General features: G+C 37.7%; 2 protein-coding genes across 5 annotated transcripts; one reads left to right on the top strand and one right to left on the bottom strand.

Annotated features, from left to right (window-relative positions):
* Nucleotides 1–905: 905 nt before the first annotated feature.
* On the top strand, nucleotides 906–8,681 carry SIDL (SIDL trafficking protein particle complex subunit 10). 4 transcript variants are annotated; one of them, XR_006884328.2, is made up of 13 exons: nucleotides 906–1,439; nucleotides 1,874–2,091; nucleotides 2,181–2,374; nucleotides 2,505–2,700; nucleotides 2,782–2,893; nucleotides 2,977–3,164; nucleotides 3,275–3,493; nucleotides 3,981–4,747; nucleotides 4,838–5,504; nucleotides 5,579–6,040; nucleotides 6,116–6,437; nucleotides 6,517–6,709; nucleotides 6,805–8,681. XR_006884328.2 is itself a non-coding variant. In XM_046635731.2 (12 exons), the coding sequence occupies exons 1-12, from the start codon at nucleotides 1,361–1,363 to the stop codon at nucleotides 6,642–6,644; spliced, it is 3,552 nt and encodes a 1,183-aa protein (XP_046491687.1). In that variant the 5' UTR covers nucleotides 906–1,360; the 3' UTR covers nucleotides 6,645–8,681. The 4 variants fall into 4 exon arrangements, 1 of the variants encoding a protein (XP_046491687.1); XR_006884329.2 differs by having other exon boundaries at nucleotides 6,517–6,714; XM_046635731.2 differs by having other exon boundaries at nucleotides 6,517–8,681.
* On the bottom strand, nucleotides 6,906–9,811 carry Nop10 (Nop10 ribonucleoprotein). The gene is made up of 3 exons (XM_046635771.2): nucleotides 9,642–9,811; nucleotides 9,347–9,389; nucleotides 6,906–9,251 (listed from the first exon to the last, which is right to left on the bottom strand). Exons 1-3 carry the CDS (start codon nucleotides 9,693–9,695, stop codon nucleotides 9,154–9,156), a joined length of 195 nt encoding a protein of 64 aa, XP_046491727.1. The 5' UTR covers nucleotides 9,696–9,811; the 3' UTR covers nucleotides 6,906–9,153.
* Nucleotides 9,812–11,769: the final 1,958 nt, after the last annotated feature.

Genomic DNA, 11,769 nt, shown 5'->3' with positions numbered 1-11,769 from the left:
TTTTACCCTAAAAAACGCAAGTGACAGATGTGATGTCACGATCTGACGACTTTTTGACAGAAGTTACGAACGAGGAATGATCTGGCTAACGATAGTATCGACACGACGTCTCTTGCTCTCTCTCTCACTCTGCGCTGTGATTGGCTGAGCGCCCGCCCCCGGCCAATCACGACGCATGACGAGAGAGACAGAGTGTACATGATGAGTGTATAAGCCAGCGTTGCCAACTCTGAAGAAATTAGAAACCGTTCAATGCAAAAAAGAAAAAAAATTTCTTTCTTATGAAATATTGTTATTTAGGCAGGAATCCGAAGAATCTGAACGAAATGTCAAGACTGGTAGTGAAATCTCTGAATATTGTCTGTGAAATTGAATCAACAGACTAAAAATCAACAGTTTGTGAGTTTCCTGAGAAAATATCCACCAATTAGCGTCTGTAATTTTCAAAAGTACTTATTTTCTGTTATTTTGACAAGTTGGTGATTCGAAATATTAACAATAAAAACACATTACATAAGTAAAAATTCCCAATATCTTTATACTTACAATTAGGATTGTAGGATATAAATCTGTCTGTGTTATGTCGTTATTACCATTTATATGTTTCTAAGAAAATTGTCCGTGTTATAAAGCGAATAAATGAAATATATTATCTATTCCTGTATTTCTTGAGTTTCACTACCGTCAAACATCACTTACTACAATGATAAATGTGAAAAATTATTGTGTTTTCATCTTAAATGAGAAATCCAAAGAATTGTTTTGACGCCGTTCAAAAAATTAAACGTCTAATAGGTTGGCAATGCTGGTACAAGGACGATCATATCGATAGCTAGAACCGAACAACGTTCGAGCTCGATTAAAATTGATCGACGTAGAAGTAGCGACCTGCGACAGTTCAAGATGGAGCCTGTCACGTTTACGTTTGTCGTACAACGTCTGGGTTGAATGTATATGTATATATATATATTTATTCATACCTCGAGTAAAATCCGTCTGATAAATAGAGGCACATCAATGCGTTGTTGAGGGTAGATTTATACGTACATACATGTCGAAGTTAAATTATCTCGCAGAAAAACGGTTGCGGTAAATTCGATAATGTATAAGCTGATCCGTTGAGAGAGAAAGAGAACACAACACACACACGGCGTGTGAAACGAATGACGTTCAAGAGATATAAGTAAAGGAATCGGACGATTGTTCGATGCTGCTGCAAAGTGCTGTTAATGTGACGTAAAATAAAAAAAAAAAAATAAGTAAATAAAATATAATAAACAAAAAACCAGGAAAAGAAATTTTTGTGTAATGATTAAATCCGACAATAGTGTGAAAGCAAAGCGATTAATATCATTCGGAAATGAATTGCAATGGGGGTCCGCGAAGAATTTCTGAGGAAATCACCGACAGCTCTATGGACAATAAGCCGATAATCACCTGTAAGAATAGCGAAGGACGTCGACGTCTGTCTGTCTATCCATCTATCAATCAATCACACTCCCCCTCGTTTAACCTCTCAATTCACCCGATGACATTAAGACCCGTTCATTGTTATTGACGCCCCCCACGATCTGTCATCCTCCTACTTTTACATTCTCTCTGTCCTACTCTCGTTCCGTCGATTAGTTGAGTTTATTTCAAAGGTCACGATCTCAGATTTTTCTTCGAGATTATGACGAATTTACAGCACCCTATTAGTAAACGCGATATCGATAACGCCGAAATTCTTCTATGATAACAGAAGCAAATTGGTCTTGAAATTCTTACAAATACAACTACACTTATTTTTATATTCATAGTATATCATATTTTACATTACCCTACTTCTGCTGGCTTAATGTATTTTTGTTTTTTTATTTCCTCCAACAATCAGATGCAGGCGACGAGGATTTGTTTTTGACATTGAAAAGCAATCTGGTCCAGGCTTTGCCTCTTAATTCGGCAGAATGGCGAAGGTCCTACGGACGTCCCGTGAAGCAAGTGAACATCGAAGGATCGTTCATTCCATTTTCCAAAGACATACTGCCGACTGAGAAAGATTGGCACTTAATTAAACAGCCAATATTTCACATCTACTGGAGCGAATGTACAGTGAGTTTGCAAATCTTATTCATCCTTTCTTCAGGAGGATGCTAATTGTTTTTTCCCCTCTTCTTTATTCATACACGTTCATTTTCTAGGATGTGGACGTTTACAAAGCTTCGGTAAAAGACGATATCGATACGTGGCTGAAGACTCTGGCGCAGTACAATGTACTAGACTGGATGATAGTTTTAGTTGAAACCTATGACCTCAAGAAGAGCAATAAACTACTGCCCAGAACAACGGTGCTGGATAAAATTCGCAGTGATTTCGCTGCCAAGCACGGAGATAGGTAAAGTATTTAGAGTTTTTACCCGGATATTCGACACCTTGAGATATCTGTATAAATAGATAGATAAAAGAAGAAGAAGAAGCAAAAGAGCGAATAATTGACCGATTAATTATTTTCAATTTTATTCCAGGTGTTTGTCGATTATTAACCCAATAAAATCAGAATCACGATCGGCAGAATCTTGGCGCGGCTTGATTATCAGGATAAGACACCTGGTCCTCACCGCCTATGACAAAACGTTGCTACGTTTTGAAGAAGTTATTAGAGAGCAGAGAGAGAGAAGGAACCAAGTAGGATGGAACTTTTGCCATTATTTCCTTTTACAGGTATTTGAATTACGAATTCGCAATGAAAATAAATAAGCACAATCTGTGAGCTAAGCAGTAACACGTTTTATCATTTTACAGGAAGAGCTAGCTTTTGTACTAGAGATGTTGGGCCTTTACGACGAAGCTTTGGTGCAATACGACGAATTAGATGCACTCTTTACTCAATTTGTGCTAAATTCCAATGTCGGAGGTGAGATGAAATTTGAAAACTGTCAACTGCCTTGTTCGTCGCGTGAGATCGTCTCACTCTCGATTAACCAATCTCCATTCCAGATTCGCCAGCGTGGTTGAGCTCGTTTCAAAGTCCCTTGAATAATTGGGCTGGGGTTAATTTAGAGAACGGAGTTGACCATCACCTGCGGCTTTTATTGGCAGACTGCAAAGCGTCGCTTTTAGATCTTAGGAGTTATTTATTTAGTAGGCAATGCGCGATGTTGCTGCTCATCAACAAACCGTGGGAGGTTCGTTGAAAGAATCAGTAATATGTCCGTTAATCATGCACAAGATTCAATTCTCGTTAACAGAGAAAATATGATATCGTCACTGACTATCCGTTGTTCCACCTGTTCAGGTGGCTCAAAGGTGCTTAGCCTTTGTGCACAACACTCTAGGCGAGCTAAGAATATTAGAAATTCAACGTCCCGAAGGTGCCGTTGAGTGCTGGGCCTTCCTGTGCGCTCTAGAAGTTTTACAAAGTTGCCAGATGTCTAATGTGAACATAGACAATGGCCAACAACTCGATCTCTGCTCTCTACATACAGCGAGTCTATGGGCGTTAGCAAGAGACAAGGTATGTGATTATCGCAGTTGGACTTGGTGTCTATAAAATTGGTGATATTGTACATCTTGAAGAAATTACTGTAAAGATTTAGGGATCTATTTGGAATGTTAACTTACGTCTCAGAAACATGTAGACTATTTCGTTTCCAAAATTATTGATAATTAGAATTTTATAAAAAGATTTTTTTTTGTACCAAGTCACACTCTAATAAATAATACTTATTACTTTTTTTTGAAAGTTAACTGTGATATTCGATCTCCTATACATCGTCTTTTGTTATTTTATAACGACAATAATGAATGATTCGATTTTTATAATTCTAGCTTAAATTCAATAATTATAATATGAGTGAAATGTTCAGCTTATTTGTGTACGATGACGTCATAAATACCAAAGATATGTGCTTATATTACTTGTATCTTGAGAAATTACTCCCATTGGTTTTCAATAAACAGATAATCTCTGTTAAATTTGACGGAAATGTTCTTTGTTGCAGCTCGGAGACCTGGGAAAACTTTGCGGTTTAATGCCGGGTAGCGAACCGACCAGTGAGCAGCTTCACACAATAGTTTACCTCATAGCTGGAATGGGAGATTCGGAGCCTCAAGCCCACGGTAAACCGACGCCAACCGACAAGCTGAAGGAAGCATTGTCGTCGAAGGAAGCTTTCAAAAAACAATACTTGGAACACGCAGAGTTAGCTATGGGCACTTATAAACACGTCGGTCGTATCAGATCCGCGAGACTTATCGGCAAAGAATTGGCCCGGTTTTACAGCGAGCTTGGAGAGAATCAAAAGGCGGTGGCATTTCTGTCGGACGCGTTGAAAACATACAATGACGAAGGATGGTACCAACTGGCGGCGCAGACGCAATTGGAACTGGCGGAATGCTATAAAGGAATGGACGACGTCGAGAGATACACTAAAATATGCGCATCTATAGCAAGCTCTCGGTCGTTGCACGTTACCGTGAAAAATATGTATTTCGAGGAAATGTTGGCCTATGCAAAAATGCTAACAGCTCCTCAGCCTCTCATAACTGATCTTGGCGACAGTTTTCAAATACTTAGCATGGAGGTCAACGTCACGGACAAAGTTATACAGGACTGCGTGGTTAGCATCGAAGTTTGCCTGCAGAGCTTTTTGCCAAGAGAAGTCAAATGCAACGGAGTTTCAATTTCCACCGAGGAGTATAAGAAACCCACAGTTCCGGTCAATAAAAGAAAAGGACAAAAGGCCTTGCCAGAAACGCGAGTTGAATTGTGAGCATTGTGGTAGCAGTAGTAATTGTCTTATCTTTTGACGGTTTTGATTTGAAACTATTTATCATACTGCATCATTTATTTTCACAGATTATCAAGATGTACGATCGATGATATGAAGCCTTCGGATCCGTGTTTAGCTCGTTTGCCAACTTATTCGTCGTTAGAATACAAGCAAGATAAAAGTTTGTCCACGGCCAGTGTTGTCAACAAAAATCTAAAGCCGTTGATAAAACGATCGGATAGCGCTAAGCACAGAAAACCATCCGTCAATTCAAAGGGAGATTTCAGTAAGGGTTTATCTTGCGAGGCGTTTTCTTTAAAGCCTGGTGAGAACACGTTCACCGTTAGCAGAAGAGTGGATCAACCGGGAGTTTACAAAATTGGCCAACTTTCGTTGATCGTCGAGAACAAATTGGAATTTTTATCTCCCATTTTGAATCCTCGTTTGTCGTACGAAGTCGCAAAGACTCAGCCTACAATATTCTCACAATGCACCAGAGATTTACTAGCTGGACTTCCTCAGGAAATCGAATTAGTCGTTTCAAGTGGTAGCGTCAAGATTACCGAAGATGCGAAAATAAAACTAAGGTCCTCTAGAGGTTTAGCACTTCAGGGGGTAGAAAATGGTCAAGTTATGGTCAGGGAGCTGGAAATGTCTTTACCGCCTTGCGAACCGTTTCAAAATACAACGCTCGTACTGAAAGTGTTGGCCGAACTTCCGCCAAAAAAAGACTCTTCGACTATCGAACACAAGGTTCGTTTGTTATTTATAAAATTGGTCATGTCAATGTCTCGAAAATTGTTTCTAACATCGATTCTTCCTTTCAGTTGAGCTTGCAGTGTCCTTGGGGAACTGAAGAAATCGTACCTCTGAATTTCGCGCCCCCCCTAATGTCTAGTTTTAAATTGCACACCGCCAAACAAAGGAAGTTTCTCCAAATCGTTGTTACCGGCCTAACTGCTCAACGCCTGGAATTAACGGAGCCTAAATTAGTGAGCAACACCTCGGCGGATATTAGTTTTAAAAGTTTGAATCCGGTCGCGGGTCAAAAACTGGTTATCGGAAACGGTATGAATGTTTCATTTATGTGGGAGCTTGAAATTGGTAAAGACGAAAAGTCGACAGCTCCGATAAAGACTGACTTTAGCGTGAGATACGTCCAGGTAAACCTGGCCGAAGAATCGGAGGAGAAAAATGCCGACGACGATCCTTTGCACATACGTAAACTTGCAGAAATGGACAACAAGGGAGAGATTTATAGGTGCAATTTCGACGTCGTCGATTACGTGGTAAGTGCCGACGAACTCTAACATGGATCAGACTTTTCGTGTAGTCGAAATCTAACTTTAGCCTTGTGTTTGCAGACGCTCTTCATAGTTTCATCAAAAGTAGAGGCCAGCGGAGGCGGAGGAGAATTTTGTCGAGCCGGTAGCATGTGTCACCTATGTCTGACCGTTACGCGCGTTGTAAATACTCCATCACCGACTCAGACTCCCCAATTGATGTACGAAGTATTGGCCGATCAGACAATGTGGGCTGTTTGCGGACGAACTGCTGGCGTAGTTTCGTTGGAGACTCTTGAAAAGCAGAGCGTCACTCTAGACGTTATGCCCCTGACTAGCGGCTATCTTCCATTACCTGTTGTTAGATTATCCAGATACATACCAGCAGCTGAACTTAAGAGCGGTGAGACTAAATTTTCCTACGAAATATTGCTAACAGGTTGTTTTCACTGCCTCAAATTCGTTGTTTCAAAATATTTCAGACATTTCTCGCAAGCCTGAGATGACAGGAGGTCCACGCCTAGAACCATTCAGTCCTGGACAAGTGTACAACGCTAGCAAAGCTCAACAAGTCCATGTTCTACCAGCTGCGCCATTAGAAACTAATTAATCAATCTATTCAAGAACATTGAAACCCGTCCCAACAACCGTTAATTGTTACAGCAAGAATAAACGGTGAGGTAATTTCAATTTCGCGGCATGATTAATTCTCTAATATTATTCAGTCTAAACAAGAAGCAACGAAAACAATCTTATATTCTGGTTTTCAGGCGGAGCGAAGGGGGATTGAATTAGAAACTTCGATCTTTACCTCTAAAAAATTATACTGCAATTCTTGCTCAGCTTTTATAGCCATGCCATGTATTGAGGCTCGATTCTTTTTTTTTTTTTTTTTTTTATACTTGGTTATAATTATCATTGCAGACGAATATGTAGTATCAAAAAAACTTTGATACAAGGAACATTCACATATACTATAACGAAACATCACTCCTATAAATTGGTGCAATATTTTTCTTTTTTCTCTTTTCGTATTCTTCCATTATCTATCCACATCAGAATCTGCTGTGTATACATGGACGAGACATACTTTTCATAGTTATGATCAATTTAGATAGCTCTCAGTCACGTTCGCGCATCTGTACCAACAATAAGTACTTAATTTACTAATTAAAAAATCTAGAAATCATATGCTGGACTGTAGCTAAGCTGAACGTACTTACATTGCACAGGTATTTTGAAGTTGAAAATTCGATATCACAATATTTTCGCAGTGAACGATCGATTGAAAATGATAGATTATTATAATGGCAAATGAAAATTATTATTTCATGTGAAAAGAATTCGTACGATGCCAAATAATTCAACTTTTCAAACTGATGATAAACATTTTCACGTCATTGGTAATATTCTTTACATCACATACGCAGCAGATATAAAAGTGTTTTCTTAAACAAACGATTTTGAAGTATCTAATCAAAATTTCGTTTATTCTATGGGAGATTGTGTGATGCTTTCATCGATATCTACAAAGAATTGTCGAAGATGAGAAAACAGTTTGAGTATTATTCTGGACTAATAAAGAATCGGTGGATAAATTTACTGAACGATATTAATGGCAAGATAATCGACATGATGAATAAACAATAGATACGATTTAATAATCACGAGTAATGGTGCACGATTAATTGTGTGAACGTTGAGCAGTCGTGAGATGAATATTTTTTAAATGTTGCCATGTAGCTTACTATAAAAGTTATTTTTTAGGTACAAATATAGGACTCCTATATTGTATATATAATGGTAATATATATATATATATATATAAAAATCAATACTCGACATCTGATATTTCTACTTTTACATTTAAAAGTCATCTTGTTGTATTATTATTTTTTATACAAATCGTAAAGGGTTCTAAGAAGGTTCTTTACAGTAAATCTCCGTTGCTACTTTTTGTTACATTTCGTAATGCCAGTTCTATATTCCCGTTTTATTTATTTGTATCATTATTTTTTTTTTTTTCTTTCTCTTATAAGCAGTTGAAATAACAAAACTGGATAATAATCTTAGGATGATTAGGAAGTTATAGCTCGTGATAAATAAAACAGCGGAATAAGAAAGTATTCTAAATAAGGGCGAAACTGTGAGCAAGATATTTTACTGCATATTTTTTCTTGATGCTCAAGTTTTTGGTGTAAATTTATGAACTTCAGACTTCAGGATTATACGAGCAAAGACTTATTAGAAATAATGTCAGCTCTCTTTTAAACAGATTCGAGTATTGGAATGGTTAAAAGTCAGTGTAACTAAAAGAGGTCGAAATTAATGGACAAAAATTAGATAATAATATTCAAAAGTTGCCGTGAGATGAGCTGACAATAATAGTTTTGCACCAGCTTACGGCTTGAGCCAAAATTCTTTTCCACTCATATAATGCCGCCAACTGTTAAGAATAATATCTTGAATAATAGTGAGTGTCGATAATTTCCGTTTCGTCATAAATAAAATTGCAAGCTGTGACAAAATGTATTCCAAACCAAGGTGTGTAACTTCACTGTTCTGTAAAAGTCAATATTTTACCCCGTGCTGTGGATTCGTAATTTTATTTAACCATATCATACATTTAAATATCTTCCTTAGCCAACGATGCTTGAAAAAACAATACGATATTACCGAGAATTTAAAAAGAAAAACTGATTGACTTCATTAGTCATGAATAATTATTACGAATAGATCGGCAGTAGGCTTTGCTTGCCACTCCTTCGCCTGGGTATAATGTAACTTGTGTAAAATGTTGGTAATATGTCACATCGTGTTATATATTCTTCTATATGTATATAAGTTTATGTATATACTCGCTGTATCGTAAAATCTGTAAATCTTATCGCCATCCTTGATACAGAGCCTCGTCAAGTTGCTGACACTAAAATTAAGGTCTGATATTTAATAAGAAGATTATATATGAATAATGCCATTGTTGTTGTTATTTGCCCCTTTACAACTTTACATATTTAATTAAGAAAAAAACAGATTAGTCTTCTTTAGTTAGTCTTTACAAGCGGATAGCAGGGCTCACTTTACTTGATTGAACTTATTTCCATTGATAAAATATTCATCTAGTAGGTAGGCATGGGCTGTTGCGTTAAAAGTAGTCCAAAACGCCTCTTGATGGTGATTCGTTCTTTAGAATATTTATCTTCGGGTGAAAATCGAGCTAAAATTGTTACATCGATGCATTTAGTAATCACATTTTTTTAACCGATGGTCAACCTGTGTCCATAGACGGATACGAAAAAATGATCATCTTACCAGGATGGGCCGACAGGGTTGGTTTACCATTCGGATCGACTTTCTGGTGAAGAAAAAGTGAAAATCAAAAATTAACGTCTATCAATAGAGATGATGTAGAACATCAGCGTCTATGTAATTTCAAACCGCGAATTACAACCGAGCCGCGAACTGTTTAAACAACCTGCCTCGTATGAGCATAAATAAAATCTAATTTATAGGCAAGCGAAGCATGCGGCAAACTTAACCTCAAAATGCACGTAGACACGTGATTAATTGAATTTCACTTGTTAGCAAATAGCGAACTGTCTCTTACCTTCAACGTATAAACGCGCTCCCTTTTTTCGTTCAAATAATACATTAGATACATTTTTTATTAAGATAAAAAATTGATTTTTGGTGAAAAAAGTGATTATTTGTCGGTACTGTATTATCACTGGACTGTGTTAGGAGCAGTTAGGAGATTCAGTGTGTTGAGAAATCCCCTCCCAAGCTGCGCGACTACACATATAGGTATAGGTATATAGGGCTCGAGGCGCACGCAGCGGTTTCGCTCGTAGTTCGGCCGGCCGCAGATAGATGGCTACCGGTCAAATAATACATTAGATACATTTTTAGTTTTTGTTTTGCCAAAACTGTCGTAAATGGGTTAATCACGAATATGAGATTCGGAGGTAACTCGATTTTCGGGAAACCACAAACAACAAATGTTGAGGCGGCGCCTCTGAGGCAAACCCGCCACTCACCAGCGTATATTTGATTGCCTAACCTCAGGCGCGTAACACTCTTTTTAGATTCGTATTCGAAGATTCACGGACAACAATTTGTCGGTTATCGACATATCAAAGAATAATTTTAGAACATATTTTGACAGACAGAAACGATCAGACAATTTGAAATTATGTAAAATTTCATGCTGAATCTCGATAATTGAAATAAACTGTAAAGTAGCTGAATATGCTAGAAAACGAAATTTTTCGTAGAAATTGATTCATGTAGATTTTTTAAAGTGGGCGAAGTCGGTCCATCAAAGATTCGGTGAAGATCGAACAATGGAAATTACCGTTGGGACTGACAATTGGTGAATTAACTGTCGCACATTCATACACCACATATCTAAGTGTCGTCGAGATTTTAAAGTCCATTCGCAAAGCACAACAAATAACAGATTGCACTCTATCTGACCGTAATAACTGTGCCGCATTACATCCGGTGTCATCGCCCTGCAACGCTGTGCTGCGAATCGACGCGATTCTCGATCAGCGAACGGTTCCAATTAGCAAATTAGCGAGTAATATATTTGACTGTTTGACACGATTTCAATTTATGCATTCATCCCACGGAAAATGGTTGCGTGTATATACCGATATGTATTTGGCTTAGTATAGTTACGCAACAAACTAATTCTTAATCGCAAACATTCGTATATGGCGCGCTCTCGCATCTGCGAGGATCTATCTCGTAATCCGAAATGTTATTGCTCAACGAGTGCTATTTTCGTCACGATAAGCATGTATTCGATTATTTTATCCTCATCAAATCTGCGCTTCATTTTAGCGTGATTTTTTTTTTTTTTTTAAATTTCACAGAAATATTGACTTCTGTCCATTTAGGATTCCGTGCGTAATTTTAATCAAACCCGTGTAATTATACATCTCAACTCGAAACTTATATCTGCAAATGACGGAAACAAACACTCATGTATTCCGATATATCAAGAAACAGTAATCTTGTGGAACATAAGTATAATGAGGTAATATTAAACTTCGAACTTGCGATACGAGGAGTAAGAAGTGCTACACGTTTATCGGTTTAGATATAAACAAGTTAAAAATTTGTGGATGGAAAATCGCATGCGCTATGTGCGACGGTAATTGAAGGAGCGGTTATGCATTCCACATAGACAAGTATGAAAAGATTTTCCAAAGAAAGACTATTTTTTACAACCATCGCTCCGCGCCGACCAAACGATCTATAAATCACTCACGAGTTTCGTACGATCTCTGCGTTAGTATTAATCGATGAAAAAGTGTGAGAATACGATTGTAAATAAGTGTAGGCGTCCCAAGATCGTGTTTGTGCAACTTACAGACTGTCGAGGCTGACAGTGTTCATCCGAATGTTAGAGCTGGCGTATGCCGTGGCATAATAAACCTCGGTTTTCATTTTTACACGCACAATTAATCGTTGTTCAATCTATATTTATCGATCATCGATTGAGGATTCAAAAATTTCCTACTTAATTTTTACGTATCGGTTATTGTAAGGTAAAATACACAGAAATCAGACGCCTGTGTCGATTATTTTTACAACAAGTCATCGTACTCGTGTTATTAATAAAATGATATTACAATCGAAATTTACTCGTATACGAACGGCTAATAACGTTTCACGTTGCATTTCAAAGTGCGGTAATTTAATTGAGTTAAGGTAGCAAACTTACG

Source organism: Neodiprion pinetum, chromosome 7 (genome assembly GCF_021155775.2).
Source record: "Neodiprion pinetum isolate iyNeoPine1 chromosome 7, iyNeoPine1.2, whole genome shotgun sequence".
Classification (NCBI taxonomy): Eukaryota; Metazoa; Arthropoda; class Insecta; order Hymenoptera; family Diprionidae; genus Neodiprion; species Neodiprion pinetum.
The sequence above is the reverse complement of the archived record's forward strand: the minus strand, read 5'-3'. Positions and strand labels throughout refer to the sequence as shown.